The 19,911-nt window shown below is 36.8% G+C and overlaps 1 protein-coding gene across 17 annotated transcripts in view; it reads right to left on the bottom strand.

The window, feature by feature from the left end:
- The window catches only part of ATP2B2 (ATPase plasma membrane Ca2+ transporting 2), a 186,327-nt gene that overhangs the window by 65,724 nt on the left and 100,692 nt on the right, over positions 1–19,911 (bottom strand). For 7 of the 17 annotated variants that reach the window (XM_086470078.1, XM_086470081.1, XM_086470079.1 and 4 more), the window contains 4 exons: positions 17,311–17,352; positions 15,412–15,576; positions 12,929–13,143; positions 11,158–11,400 (listed from right to left, as the gene is read on the bottom strand). In XM_086470078.1, the coding sequence (XP_086326204.1) occupies positions 11,158–11,400; positions 12,929–13,143; positions 15,412–15,576; positions 17,311–17,352 (665 nt within the window). Of the gene's footprint in view, positions 1–11,157; positions 11,401–12,928; positions 13,144–15,411; positions 15,577–17,310; positions 17,353–19,825; positions 19,852–19,911 lie in introns of all 17 variants that reach the window. The other 10 variants (XM_086470080.1, XM_086470083.1, XM_086470087.1 and 7 more) reach the window with 4 other exon arrangements.

The following is a 19,911-nucleotide window of genomic DNA, read 5'->3' as shown; positions in this document are numbered from 1 at the left end:
CCATCAAAGTCACCCACCTCTGAGAAATCAGATCCATCAAAGTCATGTGCCTTTGAGAAGTCAGTGCCCCTTGCAGTGTGCTCAGAATCTGTGGTTACAGTGCTTCAGAACCCCAGCCATTCTACAGATTTTTTCCGGCTTATCTGGCAACATCTCTAAAAGCAGAAAGGCCATCATTTTTGGACACCTTCCCACACTCACTTGTAAGTAACACAGAAATATGATTGACTGGAATCCAGAGGAGCCAAGAGCTTCACACATAAAAAACTGGAAGCTTGAAAGAAAAATTAGTAGTGGGGGCTACCTGCAGAAGAAAGCAGGAACTAGAATTTGAAACACAGTGTTTTACTTATTGTGCAATTAATACCAACTTTCTAGCACTACCTGTGACTTGAAAAAGTAATATTTTGCTCACATTAACAGAAATATCATAAATCTTATTAAGTGCAATTTCATTCACAAAGAATAGCAATGCCAAGTTAATTTAAAGTCTTTTTCAAGTCTCGAAAGTAAGCCCTACACATTTATTGGTCTGAAATTTGCAAGATGTTTTCTGTCATATAATTTACTGCTGTTCTGTTGTATCTTGGGCATTGTACCAGTTGAGGGCTTTTTTGTGTTGTTTTGTTTCCCTAGAGGAATAAACTACACTGGAGTTCTGAGAGTAAAAAGAAAAATTACTAAAAACTATATAATACATATTTATGTAACATATATCTGAAAGAAAATTAATGTCATGTTTCATTATGAGGTGATTCATCCACCGCATTGTTTTCTAATAAACCTGTTTGTGTATCTTTGTTTGATTATAAACCCACTACCATTTTCTATAAAATTGGTATTAAATTACTGCATTTGAAATTTCTATCTTCCTGTTCCTGATAACAGAGAACACAAAGAAAACATATATTAAAACAGATGTGCCTGAAGTAAGTGGTTTACACCCAGTCATGTGAAAACAAAAGCTCCCACCAGGAAAACATGCTCCCTGATAATATCCCCTATGAAGTGTTAACACTAAATTCTAACCAGCAAATCAATCAGCTCCAAGCTGTGACGACTTTAGCTCAGCAGGGTATCATAGGCATGAAAAGAAGTACATATCAAAATAATTCATTATGCCAACATATTTTATTGGGAAAAAAAAAACCCAAAAACAGGTCCTAAAAGTGATCAGACAACAGTAAGCAATATTTATCTATCCAGAAGAAAACACTTCAGAATACCTTGCAGGAAATGATGACTTTTCAAGCCTGCATTCATCAACAGGCATATTTGTAAAGAGCTGGTAGTTATCTCTATAAGTGAATCGTCTTATGCCAGTACAAGATGGGTGGAAAATAAGATAATGAATGAATGTAAGATAAATAACAGAAAAGAAAATCCTATGCAAGGTAATATGAAAAAATTTGTTGCATCAAGGCAAGTTAAAAATCTAATTTACTCATTTTCATACAAGCAAGCAGGAAAAAGAAAAGCTAATGCGGCAAACGATATTATAGTAACAAAATCTTCCAAATGACTGCCAGTCCTGTTTATAATCTCACAGTGATTACTTACTCCAACAGGAATAAGTGGAATCTGCAATTACCAAACTGTGAAGGCAAAGAAGCCATTATGAAGGAAGTTTATACTACCTTGTTTTCTGTTGCATAAAGAAGGAAAACAAAGAAATATAATTTAACTTGATCATAAACTTTTAGCTAGTACGGGAATAATTTGTCATGCTACATTCTACAGTGCAGGATTATTTCGTTTATCCATCTTCTCTTCCTACGTTCATTTTTGGTCACTGAGGTGGGACGGTCACCCCTTTCTTTGACAGAAAAGGAGACTGGGAACTACTGAAAAGAGTTGCCAGGAACTAGCACTGTCTTAGCGCATTTATCTCATCTTCCCTACCTATAACATAGCTGCTGTTTTGTGGGGAAACCTGCCTTGCCTCTGACAGCCTGGCCCCTGATGAAAGTACGCAGCCTTCCAGGGAGTTTAACAATGCCAACAGCAGATTCACAGGACGGCCCTGCTCTGATCTCTGCTCCCTAATCTCTCTGTGTTTAGGTAAATCCATCCCACAGCCAACTGCGGAGAAGCTTTCTGGGCATCTGATTCCATCCTGCCCCTCACTTACAACTCTCAAAAAAGGAAACTATTGAAAAAAGGCTTTTTGCTAGCAAGGCAAAGCCCCTGTACCCTGATGGCAGAAAGCACATGACTGGGATAATACGTCCAATGCTTTACGCATTCAAGTAGTCTTTTCTAAACACAGTTATTTCAATTATTAACTCAGTAGCTAATTTAGTGAGAAAAGCTAAATTTGTACATCTTATAAAACTTCAATGGCAAGTGATGTGTGAAGATCATTACTCTCTGCTAATTACCATTCACAGATGCAGACACAATTAGCTTCATGATCTATTATCTCTAATAATTATTATTTACACAGTAAATAATGTGCACAGTATAGGTTTTTTCCTGACTAACTTAATCTGAGAAAATACTTACCAAGGACTTTATGAAAAAGTTTTAAGGAAAATATTGTTGGGGATTTTTTTTGTGATGACTGTCTTGATTATATATAGAAAGATACTTTGGCCTGCATTGTCTGGTCCCATCTATAAAGTATACCTACATTATACAGTTGTATACCACTGGGAACAAAATACAGAAAATGAAATAAATTTACCTATAATGGTAATAATTTTGCCTATGAAGTAAAAACTCTTACAAAACATACAGATTTTTAGAAATCAGTTCAATCAAATTTTAATCAAATGAATGAAATATTTTTTTTAGTTTTAAATGGCTCAAATGCACTATTTAGCTGGAGATTCAGAAATGCTCCAGACAACATTTTAATGACATCACCTGAGCAATTAAGAAACAAAAGCATATACAATGGTCACAAATTTCCATTACCAAACTAATGTGCTGAAAGCAGTCAATAAAAGACGTACAGTACTATCCTCAAATTACTTGATCCATAAGACAGCCGTACTGACATAAATTCAACCCTACTGAGTTGGAAGATGCCACCCTGAAAATCATGCACTGATTTTCTGCAATGTAAATTTTCCTCTGTGTTCCTCCTCATACTGTATATTTAGTAACTTACTGTCCCGCTAAGATTGCAGAACACAAACTGTAAAACCTGGAGCAGATGTTCATGAGTTCATACAAATCCATTAGTTCTTTTTCAGAGAGTGAAAAAATTAGTGTCTTTGAATTCCTACACCAGTTCATCAGCCTGCCAGCTGAGGATTCTCCTCTCAGTGCATTCTTCTGTGGTGTTTCTGGATGGCTTTAAGTGAACTAGAAGTAAAGGATTTTGCCATCCCAAATGTATTGCACAGTGACAGTGCAGGAAGATGATTCAAGCCTGTTGCTCGTTCCTCTTGCCCCCTTCACCCCAAGGTAGATGACTGGCAGACAGCCCAGTCATTACATGGGCTAAGTTGCAAAAGTTCACCCCAGATATGTTTCTCACTGTTTACTGACTTCCAGTATTATTATATAAGGATAAAACCTTCCATAGATCTGTCCTTACATAAAATGGCTGTTAGATAGCACTCCTCCTCCTTTCCATCCTTCTCAACCTTAAAACACAAAGTACTGAAATCTTGACACATTATTTAAAGGTAGAATTTATTTTTGAGCATTGCCTGAGGAAAGAAAGCAAGGCAAAAAAAAAAACATTATGAAGGATGGTCTCTGCTCAGATTGTCGCCAAAATTCACTCAAACCCTTCTATACCAAAATTACTAGTGCAAACCTCCCTGTGGACAAAGCTTGGAACTGTATATGGAGAAAATGTGATGCAGTAAAACAGGGAAAGGCGTGCAGCCGTAATGGGGGAGCACACTGTGAGGAATATGTACACTCTCTGCTGCTGCTAAGTTATAATTGTCTTTCCTCCTTACGTTCCAGTTTTACCTTTTTTCCCCTCAATGTGCCCTCATTGCAACATTCAGTTTTCTGGCCACTTACTTGGGTTGTCATTTAACGTTACCATGAATAAAAGCTTTCCTCAATCTATCCTTATTGATTCTTTTACCACTTCTGTCCCCATTTCTGTCCTCACTTTTTGTGTATATGTTTTTGTTGGGGTTTGTTGGGCTTTTTTAAAGTATCTATTTTATCTCAGAACATTGTTAGCAGCAATGGGTGAACTTATCTGGATAAAATAAGAGATGACCTGAACCTTCATGTACTGTAAAAAAAAATGGTAACTTTATCTGTATTTTAACACAAGAAACATGGAGCTTGAGAATAGGTTTTAAGAAAACTGTACATGAGAGTAAACATATCTTTCCAATTTCAAATATCAAAATAACTAAAAATGTAGTTTGGAGGATAAAAGCTATTTTCTCATGATTCTCCTTTGAATAAAGGAGAGAATTCCAGTGACATTCAATAGTAGTTTCATTGAGCGTGACTGTCCTTGGCAGACACCTAAAATAAAGTACAGGCTCTTTTGCAATTGCCTCAGGAAATACACATTCTGATAATTTTGTGTTGATAGGCATGCCATAATCTTATCTACTGGGTTTTGAGCTTTGTGTAAAAATGAAATAAACAATCCTTCCTAAACAGTTAGGGTCTCGTTTTTCCATTCCATTTTGCAAACAAGACTTCATATAAATACACAGACACAGAAATATATGTATATAGACAGCTAAAAGAAAAGGTCTGTGCTCTGTCAGACAAGAATTAAAGAGCTGCAAGCAACTACCGTTAAAAGATAAAACACGTCAATCCTCTTTTCCTTCACTGATAACTTTATACATTAATGTGGGGAAAGGGATGGAAAAATCCATACTACCTCTCAAGTTATTAAAAGATTCAGCAGGAAACTTCCAACTATCCATATTCCCCAAAACAACTTCAAAGTTGTTTTCAGGAAGGCCTTACTATATTGAAAGTGATGAAATTATGAAAGGTAAATGGAAATGACAGTAAATTTCTGTTGGCTAAATAATATGTGTGTGCATATATATATTATTCCTGAGACAATTATTTTCATCTAATTAAAAAAAAATTAAAAATAGACAACATTAACTCAGGTATTTGATAAATGAAACCCAATCTTTAGATTTAAAAAAAAAATCTTTAAGATAGAAGTGTATTTTGTATTTCGCATACCTTTTTAAACAGCTTTTCTGACAGGAACATTATGTCTTCCAACAACCCAGATAGCTGTATTTCTTTTGGATGAAAACATATTCCTTGAAAATAAAAAGAACCCTTCACCTGGCTACTACATCCCTGTTCTCAATACCCACAGCAGATTTTCATCTATTCCTGCAAAGCAGTTGCTGTGCTAAAATCTTATTTTCCATTACTTTCACCATTTCACATTTTTAGAATGCAATTTCTTCTTATGGTTTTCATATATTATGGGTTACCTACCTGCTCTGCCAGCCTCCCTCCACCCCTTTTCTCCAAGAGTATGAAGCGCATTTATTCCAGTTTTCTGCATCAGACAATCAGTCAAAAGAACTGTTTATCCTTAACAATAAACTTCTGTGCCAAAATCTCTTGACCTGCTTTTAGTATAAAAAGTTAGAAATTTTGTTCTGCTTATTTTTAATAAGTTAATTCGTTACACATTCAGGAAGAAGTAATTACACAAAGCAAGAAGGTGAATGAACATCTTCCTTCCTCTCCAAGTAAACCATCCTAGTGCTCTGATTCATGTACCCCTGCAGCCAGCCTGCATCCTCAGCATTACCCTCCCATGGAGGGTAACTAACTCTCTCCTCCAGAAGAATCTCCTCTCAGGGGAGCTTGTAGGACACCCCTGTTCCTCCCTGCTGAGGTTATTTGGGGCCCTCAAAGCCATCCCTGCAGCCTTGTGAGGAGAGGTCTGTCAGTGTGCAGTGAAGACCCTCACCTATGCTGTGGGAGGAGAGTGGTTGGAATTTGGGCGCTGGCAGCAACCTTGGTAACTTCACTATTTTCTTAGACAGATGTTACAGTGTCATACGCAGGTGTTCTTCTGACATACGATAAGAAACATTGCTTTCTCAGTTCTGGCTGCAATACAATTGTCTACATTCTTTTTTTCTTTCTTTTTTTTTTTTCCTTCATTCACCCCTTTTGGTTTCACCCTATAGACACCTCGTTTTTGTTCCAGAAGTTTTATAAGGTCACATTCATTACTTGACTAACATACAGACTGACATATGTTTATTTCATTTCCTAAGTTGGCAGAAGCTGTGAAAGGGAGTGAATGTTTTGCACTTTTTCGTGACATGTCTTTTTTCTTTGAGATCCTTGGCTAAAGGATGCTGCTCCATGGTGCCACATAATGTGCAAATGCAGCAAATGATACTCCAGAGCAGCAGAACTGAAAACAGTCCTCCTGGTGCAGATCCAGATATTCACCTAATACAGGCACAAGAAGCTTTTTTGCTCCCTAGGCACCTATCAAGTACCAAATGAAATGCCTGTGTTAGATCCTAACAGTATCGTGTTCAGCTGGGTCCTTTCCACTGGTGCTGAAAATCACTCAACTAAAGACTAATGGTGATCTCTTCTTAATAAGAACACCTTACATCCATCCAGCAAGCACGTCATCTCTGCCCTCTGCAATTGTCAGGAAATCGGAAGAAATACTTTTCTAATTAAAACTGAATTTATGCAAGCAAGAGCTCAATAGAAGAGTTCAAATCACTAGTTTTGGTATTTGAAGTCTATTTCATTCTTGCTCCGTGATATTCAAGATCACTGTACTTCTGCTCCAAGTGCAATCAAAGTACTCCCAAGATGCAAATTTTGTTTTCAGAGTAAAGAATCTCGCAGCTCACAGGCAAAAATTTATGAAATCTAATTTATATTTCCATGTGGTAAAGTTATCTAAAACACAAATACCTGAAAAGAAAGGTTTTCTGAAGAACAGCTTCGCATAAAAGCAGCATTAAAGTGTCTCTGAAGCTAATGGAATGCAAAATCAGCTCACCCAGTAACTTAATCCTTGGAAAGCATTAAAAAGAACTATATTTAATGATGCTATTGTTCAGCTAGAATAATTAGTGTTTAATTTCTCAGGGAAATTCAAATCTTTTATGCCATGCAGTGATATTATTTTCTTTTTATATTTTTATCAATGGTTCAATTGCCCCTTAATCAAAAGACAAGGCAAGAGGGAATATTTCTCATTCAGCAGAGTATCTTGACTAATTTTATGGTCTCATATGTGATCACTCTGAACAGAAGTTCATACAAAGCGCAATTTACAGCATATGCATAACTAGATAACTAAAAATAGAAGATGTAAAATTCAATCCTAGTGACAAAACACTTATATGCCCTTTGGGTTTGAGCTGATATTCATAATTTGATTAAATATGCTCTAAGAATGAGTGCACAAGTACGCATTCAGTATTAGCAGCTAGAAAAATAATTCTATATACTTCATCGTGGAAACAACTCCCTTATGTATTTTTTACTGTATTTATTTATGATTTAAAATGAATGAGGGTATGGAACAATACCTTTGTAACGGGTCTGCACGGCAAGGTTTTGGTAGCAGGGGGGTTACAGGGGTGGCTTCTGTACGAAGAAGTTTCCCCTATGTCAGATGCAGCCAATGCCAGCCAGCTTTAAGACGGATCCGCTGCTGGCCAAGGCCGAGGCAGTCAGCGACAGCGTTTTTTGCCTCTGTAATAACGTATTTAAGAGAGTGAAAAAGTTGTTGCGCAGCAGGAACTGCTGCGAGTGAGAGGAGTAAGAATATGTGAGAGAAACATCCCACAGACACCAAGGTCAGTGAAGAAGGAGGGGGAGGAGATGCTCCAGGCGCCGGAGCAGCGATTCCCCTGCGGCCTGTGGTGGAGACCATGGTGAGGCAGGCTGTCCCCCTGCAGCCCATGGGCAGTGGAGCAGATGACTGCCTACACCCCGTGGAGGGCCCCCACGCCGGAGTAGGTGGATGCCTGAAGGAAGCTGTGAACCCCGTGGGAAGCCTGCACCGGAGCGGGCTCCTGGCAGGACCTGTGGCCCGTGGAGAGAGAGAAGCCCACGCTGGAGCAGGTTTGCTGCTGGAGACCCCGTGAGGGGGACTTATGCTGGAGCACTCGGTTCCTGAAGGACTGCACACCATGGAGGAGACCCACGCTGGAGCAGTTCATGAAGGACTGAACCTGTGGGAAGACTCACGTTGGAGAAGTCATGGAGGACTTTCTCCCGTGAGGGGGACCCCACATTGGAGCAGGGGAAACGTGTGAGGAGTCCTCCCCCTGAGGAGGAAGAAGCGGCAGAAAACAACAGTGTGATGAACTGATCCCAACCCCCATTCCCTGTTTTCCCCCTGTGCTGCTGGAGGGGACGAGGGAGGAAAATCGGGATCAAAGTTACGCCCGGGAAAGGAGGGAGGGGTGGGGGGAAGGTGTTTTAAGATTTGGTTTTATTTCTCATTACTCCTCTCTGAGTTAATTGGTAATAAATCACATTTCCTTTCAGTTGAGTCTGTTTTGCCCGTGACGGTAAATGCTGAGTGATCTCTCTGTCCTTATCTCAACCCCACAAGCCTGGTGTTATTTTTTTTCCTCTCCTCTCTCCTGTCCAGTTAAGGAGGGGGAGTGATAGAGTGGCTTTGGTGGACACCTGGTGTTTTGGCCAGGGTCAACCTACCACAACCTTTTGTCTTAAACTTTAGCTTAAGCTTGTTATAAACAATGAATAAAATTAACTCCTCTGATATTGGAGTTGTTATTCTCCTGGGGTCCATATCTCAAGGCTTCATCTTCTGATGCTGTTAAAATAGCTAAGAAATCACCATTAATTTTACACAGTAGTTCATCTGATATGCATCCAGTAGAAACACGATTTCCAGAGGATTTTACCAATTCATCAATTTTACAGAGAATCAGTCTCTGTGAAAAGCTAAGAGAGAACCGAAATGGTGAAATACTGACTATTTTAACAGGCTCACATAACCAATTTCAACAAGAAGCAATGAAGTCAAGCCAGAGTTAAAAAAAAAAAAAAAAAAGTCAAAATCAGATTGAGACCAAAGTGAAATTTTAGAACTACTATTGACCAGAAATTTTTCAGTCAAATAGAACTATTACTACAAAAGAAAGACAGAATATTAAACTTAATATTACAGATGCATCACTCTGGAATATTTTGATGCCTTCCCATGCCTTACTTGGAAATCTAAATCTGTTCTGGGATTCAGAGAGAGCGAACCGGTATGGAAGTTGAATAGAAACACTTTGTTACTCTGTTTGACCTCAGGCATTCAAAATGAACAGCAAAATGTAAAGCAAACGAAGTACAGCTGACATTGAGTCTTGCTCTGCCAGTCATACCTGACTTATTAACTACGGACCAATCTGCCTGCCTTCTGCCTTGTTGTTTTCTATGAATGAGAAAAATTCTGCCAACATTGGTAACACTCTCTCTCTCCTGAAGCCTAGTGACAGCTAGGACTGATGCTGATGACTAGCACCACCACTGTAGCAGTTATACAAACACAAATTTATATAGCTCCATATTATCCTTCATCTCTCCCAATTTGTCTCTGTTACTTTGTCTTAATCCCAGCCTGTGTGTTGAGGATGAGTTTGATCTTATTTCTTTTTCTACAGAAGGAAGTACCTAACCTTACTTAGGCTATAACAGTATTAAAATAACTAAGATGCATGGTCCTCTCCCCAACAATCGAATGTTATGCTGATTTGTGAAAGCATGATTTACCCAGAAAGAGTAAAATATTATTGCTAATTTACATATATGCAAATTAGATTACAAAAATCCACTGCCATGAAACATCCACACTGAGCTATTATACTGCATTTACACTGAACCGCCTGAGAATGGAAGGCTCATCTTTCATTGCAGCTAACCTGGTTGATTTCGACCTGGACAGGCCACAGGAAAAGGATAGAATAAGAGCCGGGATTCTGTTGGTAACTGGTGCTGCTAGCTGGATGCTCACAGCTTAAATTGGTGTGTACCTGAGTGACCTCAGAATTCAAAGTCAAAAGGGCTAGCTCCAACTGCAGCTGGCTGGAGCTATTTGTCTCTATGATGCAATAGGAGGGGTGCACTCACATTGCTGGCTGATTTCAGCTGGAAGGTGGCAACTAACAGTATCTTCCTGAGGCAATGGAGGGGTTGTGTGATTCCCTGTTCACTCTTGACGCAGGAAGCAGCTCAAGTTGCCTCAGGGGCTGGCTCTCCCCACATTTCCCTTTCCAGAGAGCTTTCAGTGAGAACAGAAGAGTGAGTGCATCACAGCACAGGTGACTGTCTGAAGGGTGCCAAAGCAGTGGCTTGACTTAAGACACTAGCCCTGGTTAAACAATTCTCAGGAGCATCCATTTCAAAAACACCTTCGCTACAAACACACCTCACATATCTGTGCCAGGTTTCTCTGAACAGTCTTCCTCCAAGTGTTGATTGTTACTAACATCCAGATAGACAGAAAGAATTAAACAAAACATGGTCCAGCACTCAGTAGTATTTCACCGTCTTCTGTGACTGTATTTTAAAAGACTACTTTCAAAACAACTGTGAAGTGCATGCAAGACTATATTACGCAGCAATAAAAAGGACAATACATAAGTTCATTAACTAAAAACCTTGACCTTTTAAAGAACAAATCTGTTGGAACTGCAAAAGTTTTTGGCCTTTCAGTTAGCTCTGTATAGAAGAATCTAATACCACAAGCAAACAGGATATCTCCCTTTTGCCCTCCTTTACAGACTGAATAAAGTACTTCTGGATGTAATTCACTTGAAAACAGAATGAATAAAGATCATTAACCTCACTGATTAAACCAATTCAATTTGTCTTATTTGAGAATTAATTGAAAGTTCTTAGACACACAAAAACGATTTTACAAATATGAGCTCTCAGTGACAACTAGTGTTAGTAAATTTACCTGCACCAAAACTGGGCCATCCCAATCTAACAGCAGCAGGAGTTTATTAAATGTAGCATGGTCTTGCACTCATAAGTACATCCCTATCCTTAAAAAAAATGCATAAAATACATAGTTTTTACAGCGCCCGTTCTCGTTTTGAGAACCTCAGCAGTATTTAATGCTTCATAATCAACAACAGGATGTTAAGGAATTAACATTGGTTAAAAAAATTACAACTCCTCCTGCTGTTTCATTTTATTGACAGAAAAAAGACTACTTACCAGAATTTTTGTAGTATAAGCACTGTTGATAGCGATTGCATTAACCAGCAAATCAAGGGTTTTGGCGGGTACAGAATCTGGGTCAGGGATCTCTTTGTAGTGGACATCACCAACGTAGGCTTGGACGACCGTCATCCGGTTGGTTGTCAGTGTCCCTGTTTTGTCAGAGCAGATGGCTGTAGCATTACCCATAGTTTCACAAGCATCTAAGTGGCGGACCAGATTGTTATCCTTCATCATTTTCTGAGAAAAAATCAAAAAAAAAAAACCTTCAAGATTTGCTTTGATAGATTTTAACATCAGTTATAAAAAGCAAGAAAGCATGTATTTAGTCTTGTTCATGAGAACATAAGGCTCACTGAACTAGAACTTTGACCGGGGCCAATAACACAAGCCCTAGTTACAGACAACCAAGCAGTGACTATCCCTGAAATAATTTTGCCTTTGATAAACTGATACAGTTCCATCATTTTTTTCAGCATATATACATTTTAAGGAATAGCTAGAACAGCAAAGGTAGCTAAAGAAACTGAAGACAACAGGATTTTTTAAACGGTATAATTATAGCAAATACTGAACTTTTTCTGATAGTATTTCCAATGTGAGAATGTTATCTTGCAGAACACAGAGGGACTGTACATTTTGGGAAAGAAAGGAAGAAACTAACAATCAAAAAAACCCCACCAAACAACAAAAAACCCCCCACAAGCCCCCACACCCACAGAAAGCCACCATTGCAGGGTACTCCATTCCACAGTGTGCATTTTTCACAAGATGCAGAGTCATTCTGGAAATGCATGTTATCCTTGTTTATATGTTTTCAATATTAAAAAAATTCTGTGCCCAATCGCCTGACCCTCACTGTCAGAGAGTATCTTCTGCTCACAGCGCACAATACCGGCAGCTGGACGCAAAGCTGTGCCGGAGTTTGGTACTGCCAATATAGATACACATGCATGTGCTGCCTGTGTTGGATGAAGGACATAAGGCGAACAGGAAAACACTTTAAAATCAGCTACAGTCTTTAACAGGAAAATCCGCTGCTTGATATACGCTCTTTTTTCCTAATAATAATGATGTTTGGCTACATATAAATCAAGGAATGCCTTCCTCATGTTCATACGTTAATTTTTTTACATACTAAATGGAAATAAACTTTACAAAATCTTCATCTAAGATTCCCAGAATATTTACATAAGGCCCATCTGACTAAATTGCTAAAACAATCCAAGAAAACTCCTAGATAGATAATAAGAGTAATCCAGAAGTCCAGAATTCTAATCCTCTAATTTCCTAATAGAATCATTTACCTTGGCTACAAAGAACCACAACTGCATTTAAGAAAAGTACATGAAAGCTCCAGTGAAACTAATTTATTTGAAAAGTGTTCCTGAAGATTTCAAATCCTTGTCAAAACTTTGTACTATTGCTCAAGAAAATCTGAAGACAATTATTCTGTATCAAAAAACTGGACTATTCCCTTAGTAAATTCTGCTCAATAAATTCCTGGTAACCTTGCAAAGTAAGTAGCTGTTTCTACTGTTTGACATTCCTGCACCATGTAGTTTTAAAGATATGTATTAGAATACGTATGTATTTGCATTTTTGTCAGAAATACTTTCAATATAAAGCAAAGTTTCACTTTCATTAATATTTTGAACACAATTTACAGGCCAGTTTTCATGACACTTGATAAAACCTGAAGACTAATTCACTAGTGAACTCAACTGAACAGCGTTTTTCTCCCATAATTATTTTTAATGTTCCTTACCTTTACAGAATAAGCCAGAGAAATAGTGACAGCAAGCGGAAGTCCCTCAGGAACAGCAACCACAAGTACAGTAACACCAATAATGAAGAATTTAACAAAATACTGAACATAGACAGGAGTGCACTCAGGCAACCACTGTTTCTTATTGACCACAAATGTGTCAATGGCGAAATATAGTACCAAAATTATTACAGTGATGGCAGACATCACCAAACCTGAAAACAGAAATAATCAATTACTATAAACCAAAACACAATTAAAAGCATGTGCAATTAGAAATCTACATTTGAATTTGATATGAAATTATTTTTTTATTCTGCATGACATTTTTCACCAGTACCACAATGATGACAATGATAAATTTTGCAATGTAGAAAAAACATTACTATAATACATTTACAGCAGCCATACATTCCAGTGAAGAAGCAAACACTGAATTCTACAGAATCGCTGAATCATACTGCATTAACTTTTAAGCACCATCTTACTCCTGCCTTTAAAACTTCTCAGTCAGTCTAGTTCAACAGGACTTCCACTGTTGCTTAAGCGAATCTTTTTCAATTAGTACATTACTTTGGCTGGTACAACATTTATCTGTCCTTTTAACCTCCACCTTTTACAAATTACTAGGCTATCCATATTCAAACAACTGTCTTTCTTTTAAATACGCTTATCTTAAGAGGCTTGAGAAAAAGAGTGTCCTGTAGTTTATGTTGCTGTATAAAATATTTTAGAAAAGCCCTACCGATGTGTCTGGCTTAATACAATGAGGCAACACTGCAGAATCATCCACAGAGCAGTTTTTAACTGTTTTTCTTGAAAATGTGATGAATAACACTGTTTCCAAGGTTTCCCTTTTCAAAGGGACATACTCAAACAGCGCATATTTTTATGAGGAGAGGCTCAAAAGAGGTACAACACTGACAGTCTATCACAAGAGACACTAATAAATATTTCACAGAATTCACAAAAGATCCCAGGGACTTCATGTGCTCTCCCAATGACACAGACTTTGTTAAGATAGCACTTCTCCACAAGTTTCTTCCTGGATTTGAGTATACAAATAAAAACTCATTGTAACATCTATTTTGCCTTGCTATGATTACTGCTGTTTGACAGGTTTCTATGAAGCAGTTAAGCCTCCATTTCAGAATAAATTAATTCCTCTCTAATGAGGTCATGCAGTAGAAGGATGCTGCAAATTTCATGTCTTGACTGAAGTTAAAAAAAAACCTGGTAAGCTGAAGGATGCTAAGGTTGACAGGAAACAGATGAGCCAGGGAGATTGCTAAATGCCAGAGAATAAAGGAAAATCCATCAAAATACTGTACAGGCAAATACTCATGACAATGTAAGACATCCCCATAGATTGCCCAATGACAAAGAAAAAACAAATGAGGCAATGATTAATTGATTTAATTCATATTACTTGCCACATTATGGTTAGAAATTCCTATGCAATTACTTTAAAAGTGATATTCACATGCTTGTTGAAATACCAAATGGAGTAATAATCAGAAGGCAATGTAGAAAGGTACTTATCTAAGAAATTAATGATCATGAGAAAGGAAGTGGTTTTGTATCCATGCATACTAGAAACAAAAGTAGAGAAGCTTAAGGAATATGAAACTGGGCAAAGCATGAAACTGGACAGTAAAGAGATGAAAACCATAGATTCCGAGCCATGCACCGTTCAAGCAAAGAGACAGGAGTGACATCATGGTGTTACATAATCAACTAAATGTAAAGAACTTAGAAAGGAATGAGAAGGAACAACAGGGGTGAAAATCAGACTGGTAAAGAAGGATGAAGGAGATAGAACAGAGGTCAAGTCAGGAATCTGCTGCAGGGCCTTAGCCAAGGATCCGGATAGAGACCAATATCCTTTAGTATCACTAAAAACCAAACCTAATGAACATTATTTCATTATGAAGGATTTTCACTTTCTACCTACATGTTGGAGAAGAGGTGCTACTTATAACAGTAGGGACCAGCTGGTACTGGATACAAGAGTCAACAGATGTGTCATATTTGGGTAGAAGGCAGGAACACGGAGAGAATAGAATTATTTCAGAATCCGTAAGAGGGAAATACTGTGTGAGTGATATTTTGAGATTATATCAGAGATTCTGAAACTGTGTACTAAGAAGTTCTAAGGGGAGAAGAAATTAAATGTGTAATTACTCACTTGGGAATACAGACTATGAGAAAAGCTACATTTCATTTTGATTCAAATATTCATTACAATTCAAGTTGCCCAAAGCTGCCAGTTTCTTGACAGTCAAAGCTAAGTTTTAGAAGAATAAAAGATCTTCAGAAGAATAAAAGATTTTCAATACCCCATGCTATCCTTGGAACACTATTATGAGGACCTATTTCTAAACATTGCAGAAAAAAGGCCTATCCCTTTTAAGAATAATTTGTTTTAAAAGTCTTTGTTGCTAGTAAAACACACTGCTATTCAGTCAGTTACCCAGTCATACCTGCTTTGCCTATCTGGACTGCCAGCTTGGTCAGCTTTCCCTGAAGAACAGATTTTTCTTTCTTGTGCATGTTGGATTTCTTCTTGTCTTTGTCATCTCCCTCTCCCCCTTCTGCACTCTTCAGTGGCTGCATCTCCATGGCAGCAGCCCCATCCTGCTGCTTGGCTAATAACAGAACAAAACTGTTACTCCAAACCTATTAATCATTCCTTTTATCTTAATGTTGATATTTACTGAATTCAACCAGCAACACCTGTTGTAGGGACCGATTTCAACACAGATGATTGTACCTATGCACAGAATTACACTTCACTCCCATGACAGACAGACGCCCCTCTGAGACCCAGTGGGGTTCTGCAGGGGCACAAACGCACAAGCATACCCACATGCACTCCATACACGTGGGGATATGTACTGTGCCACATGTCAAGTATCACCATTGATTTTTATTTATTTATTTTTTAAACCACCAATGACATTCTGTGCTATACACATATATATCACTCAATGTCTTGCAAATTACTTGGCAAGTAACAGCCCATTAGTAGTGCAGGATTTCCTAAAATGGCAGATCTCAAACGCTTCAGCAAATAGACTGTATTTCTCTAATTTTTGGTCTGTCTCGCAGATTACAATGCATCCTTGTAATCATACTTTTAATGAAAACATTTTAAAGGTAATGTGGTTCCACAGATGAGCTGTGTGTCACTTCCCTTGACTGCATGGGCACCTCAGTGACCAGCAGACCGCACTCTGTAATACCAGACTTAAAACATTTCCTTTAGCATTCAGTGTTCAAGTAACTTGACCATTGGGTCTGATGGTGATACCATCATCATTCTCCCATAAAATTTCACATAACTTAAAGGCTAAGTCATCCTTTCTGGAAAGAATGCTAATGCTAATATAAGGAAACTGAATTTTACTATCAAAGAGAAAGACATGGTTTTTTTAAAAGCAATGACATTCCAGTTTATATATGTGTATATGTCTGTTTCATATTGAACACGGACATAAGTCAACTAGAATGAGATGAAACAGCTTTGTTTTGACATTCATGAACAGGTTGTACAAACCCATGCTTATTTGACCTGGAATTCTAATTCATCTGTCTAACCTTAAAACTTATTCACTTAGTATCATATTATTTAATAGTTTTGTACTATTAATCTCTGATTCTATCTATTCAGTTTCTGATACATCACCTTTGCAATCTTTAGTATTATCTGAGAAGAGAAAGTTACAGTTTAATTTACTTATTTGGCATAACCCAAGGAAATCACGATAGCTGTGTCTCATATAATAAAAAGAGAACCATGACTTTTCTTCAGAGAAAGCAAAATATTTATTTCAATTTCTTCCTGAGATTGTACATGAAATAAGAATCTCCTAAGATTCTTAATCTTCCTGTCATTTATCCTTATAATATGTTTATATATTGCTAAATAAACTCTTGGCTTTAAAGTTTCCTTTTGTTATTGCTTTACCTTGTCCCTGCAAAAGAAAAGATGTCCGTACAATGCATTAAACACCAAAGATGATGAGACATATCAAAAACAGGGTTCGAAATTCACTAATGGTAAGTAGCATACACAACTTGCACAAGAAAAATGAATTCAAATGAACTTTGTGACATGAAAGCATCATCTATAAATGGCTTATTAGAAATACTGATCTTCTAAATATCTGACATATCAAAACTCTGTAGGTTACAACTTCTTTGGTAGGTTTTTTTTTTTGGTCGGGTTTGGTTGATCGGCATTTTTTAACATTCTGTTTGAGCAATAGGGCCATTTTTATACACAGGCACAAATCACAATTTTTTAATTTTATTTTTTAACAGAATTTAACTATATGCTAACAATAAAATCCAAAACCTCCTTTAATATGAAAGATTACCTTTGTTCTGGCTGTTCTCCATATTCCCATCCTGCATTTTGCCTATATGATGAAAAATTTCAACAGACAACAGACAGTAAACAGTCTTCACCCAAGACAGAACATGAAAATGGGAATTTAACTAAAAAGGGTAGACAAAAGTAATGAGCATGTTACAAATACTTATTTATGATCAGTAGCTATTATTATCATACATTTACTGAGAAGCATGGACAACTTAGCAGGACACATTCAAGGAACTGCAGTGAAGTTCATGTAATAACATGTAAAATACTAAACATCAGCACATATTTTTGATCCAATTGCATAAATGAAGAGGGCGAAACTAATAAAAAGAATTCACTGGAAAGCAGAATTTTAATAATTTTAACTGAAATTTCAGAGAGCTGGGACTTAAAATAACCACAGGTATAACTTTGGCACACATCAGTATAGAGTACGCCTTTCTTAACGTATTCCAGAATTGGATTCATTATTTTAGTAAATTCAGACAAAATATAAATAGCAGTGCTAATAAATATAAATAAATAAAAATGTAAATCAGATATTATTTTAAAATTACACCTTCCTTGCTGAGTTGTACTATTTAGCAAGTTACTCCTGTAAATACCAGTGGCAGGTGATCATCCTATATTCAGATTTATCCTTACAAAAGATTTGCCAAGTTAATCTGTAATTTCCAATTTAATATAGTCTACATGTAGTCTTACCATACCAAAGTCCTTATTTTTTATTTTTTTTTTAAACTGAAAATACACCATTTGGAAGTGTATGAAATAAAAATGGCAAAATACAAATCAGAGCATACAAAACTTTGGTATTCAGCATAACAGTAAACAATTTCAAATGTAATCAAAATTTCTTGGTGGAATCCCTTATGAAAATTTCATAGCAATATATGAATTTATCTTTTAGAAAAGAATACTTGAGTTTTATAAATATTACATTCTGAATGGATGACATTCTTTTTGCAGTTATGTATAATGCACAATAAAAAAATAATGCTAAAGCAAAATAATAGTTAAAACACTTTTGCAGGATTTTTGACGCAGTCTAATAAGAAATATATCACCAGAGTTTATAAAAAAATATGACAGCAGTGAAGTCTTGCTCTTCTGACTTCCTGCAGTAATACAGCTGGCACTGACATGCACAATAAAGCAGCAGAAATTATGCTTCAACTTCTGTATTATTTTTTTACTCTATGCTGTGAATATATAGTAGCAAAATGGTAAGGCTGAGGTGCATTTCTTGCATGTTAGTATTTTCAGTAACTGGGATATCACTAAAAACTTCCCTCTCATAAAGAACAAAAATTTCCAAATCTGTCACCATAACATTTCAGCCCATACTAATACCAATAATGAGAAATTCAAAAGCACAGAATTATTGTAAAGGAAGGGATGTCTTGCTACATATAATCTTCTCAGTACTCGGATTACTAAAGTATGCTGAAGTAAACCATGTAGCATCAACTCCTTGTCTATTCCCACCTTGGCTACAATCTGACTTTTAAAAAGGCAGTATCTGCCTTCCAAAGGCTTATATTTTGCCATGACACACAAATCTATGAACCTGAACAAAACCAAGGTCATTTTCATTGTGAAATTTCCTTAAAAATTTTTACATACAGTGCATAGTTGAACCTGATATCTGCCTAATGGCTGTTTTTCTTGGAATGGTTTTTATTAAAATGAGAGGAAGACATAAAACATCTCTAGGGATTCTGATTTCTGGCTAGAGGATAAAGCCTTCTTTAAGAACTGGAAAACATTAATTTAGAGCAGGCAGTCTGCTTTATGTCCTGCTGTATAGCTCCTTTTTCAGAATACAATTCAAAATCTTACAGCAGTATAACTGAAGATTCTTCAGCTTAAAAAACAAAATAAAACCCAAACCCATGACTTTCCTAACTGGCAAACATAAAATACACTGTTTTTTCTATGTACATTAAAGTATTTAATTTTATGATATTTACTTGCAACTTAATAAGGAAATCATAATTGTTCTAATGAATTACACTAACACTTCCTCTACCCTGGCTACCTAAAAATACCAGTATACAAAAGGACAATCGTTAACAACAATGTAAGCTTCGGTATTTAAGAAATCTATTCTTAAGGTCAGCAGCTACTGCATTTAGGTCATTGGGGGACAAAAAGTCATCACAGCTAGTTATATTCCAATTATTTAGATATAATAACCAAGAACAGGTAATTTAGGTAATTACGATAAAGAAAAGAATGCTGTAAAGGATTTATTTCCTCCTGTTCCAAATAATTTTAAGCCCACACTTCACTATAAATTATAAACGAAGGAAGAAATTAAGAAAGAAATTAAGATGATAGAATCACTACTGCTGAGAGATCCTTTCTCCTTTCAGTTAGTGCCAGGACCAGAAATGTTATCCCATCTTTATGACTTGTGTGCATTTTTTAGAAATATTAAAAGGATATGTATTAATATTTTGATAATATTTTTACATATAATGCTTCAAAGAGATTTTTTTTTTTACATAATTTTGCAATTTTTTCTTCTTTTCTTTTTGGAAATAAGTAAAAGGAACGGTGCTTGGGCTCTGCAATCTGGAGGAAATCATCT

Source organism: Leptosomus discolor, chromosome 9 (genome assembly GCF_034619465.1).
Source record: "Leptosomus discolor isolate bLepDis1 chromosome 9, bLepDis1.hap2, whole genome shotgun sequence".
NCBI lineage: Eukaryota > Metazoa > Chordata > Aves > Leptosomiformes > Leptosomidae > Leptosomus > Leptosomus discolor.
Note: the sequence above shows the minus strand (reverse complement) of the source record. Positions and strands in the feature narration are given on the sequence as shown.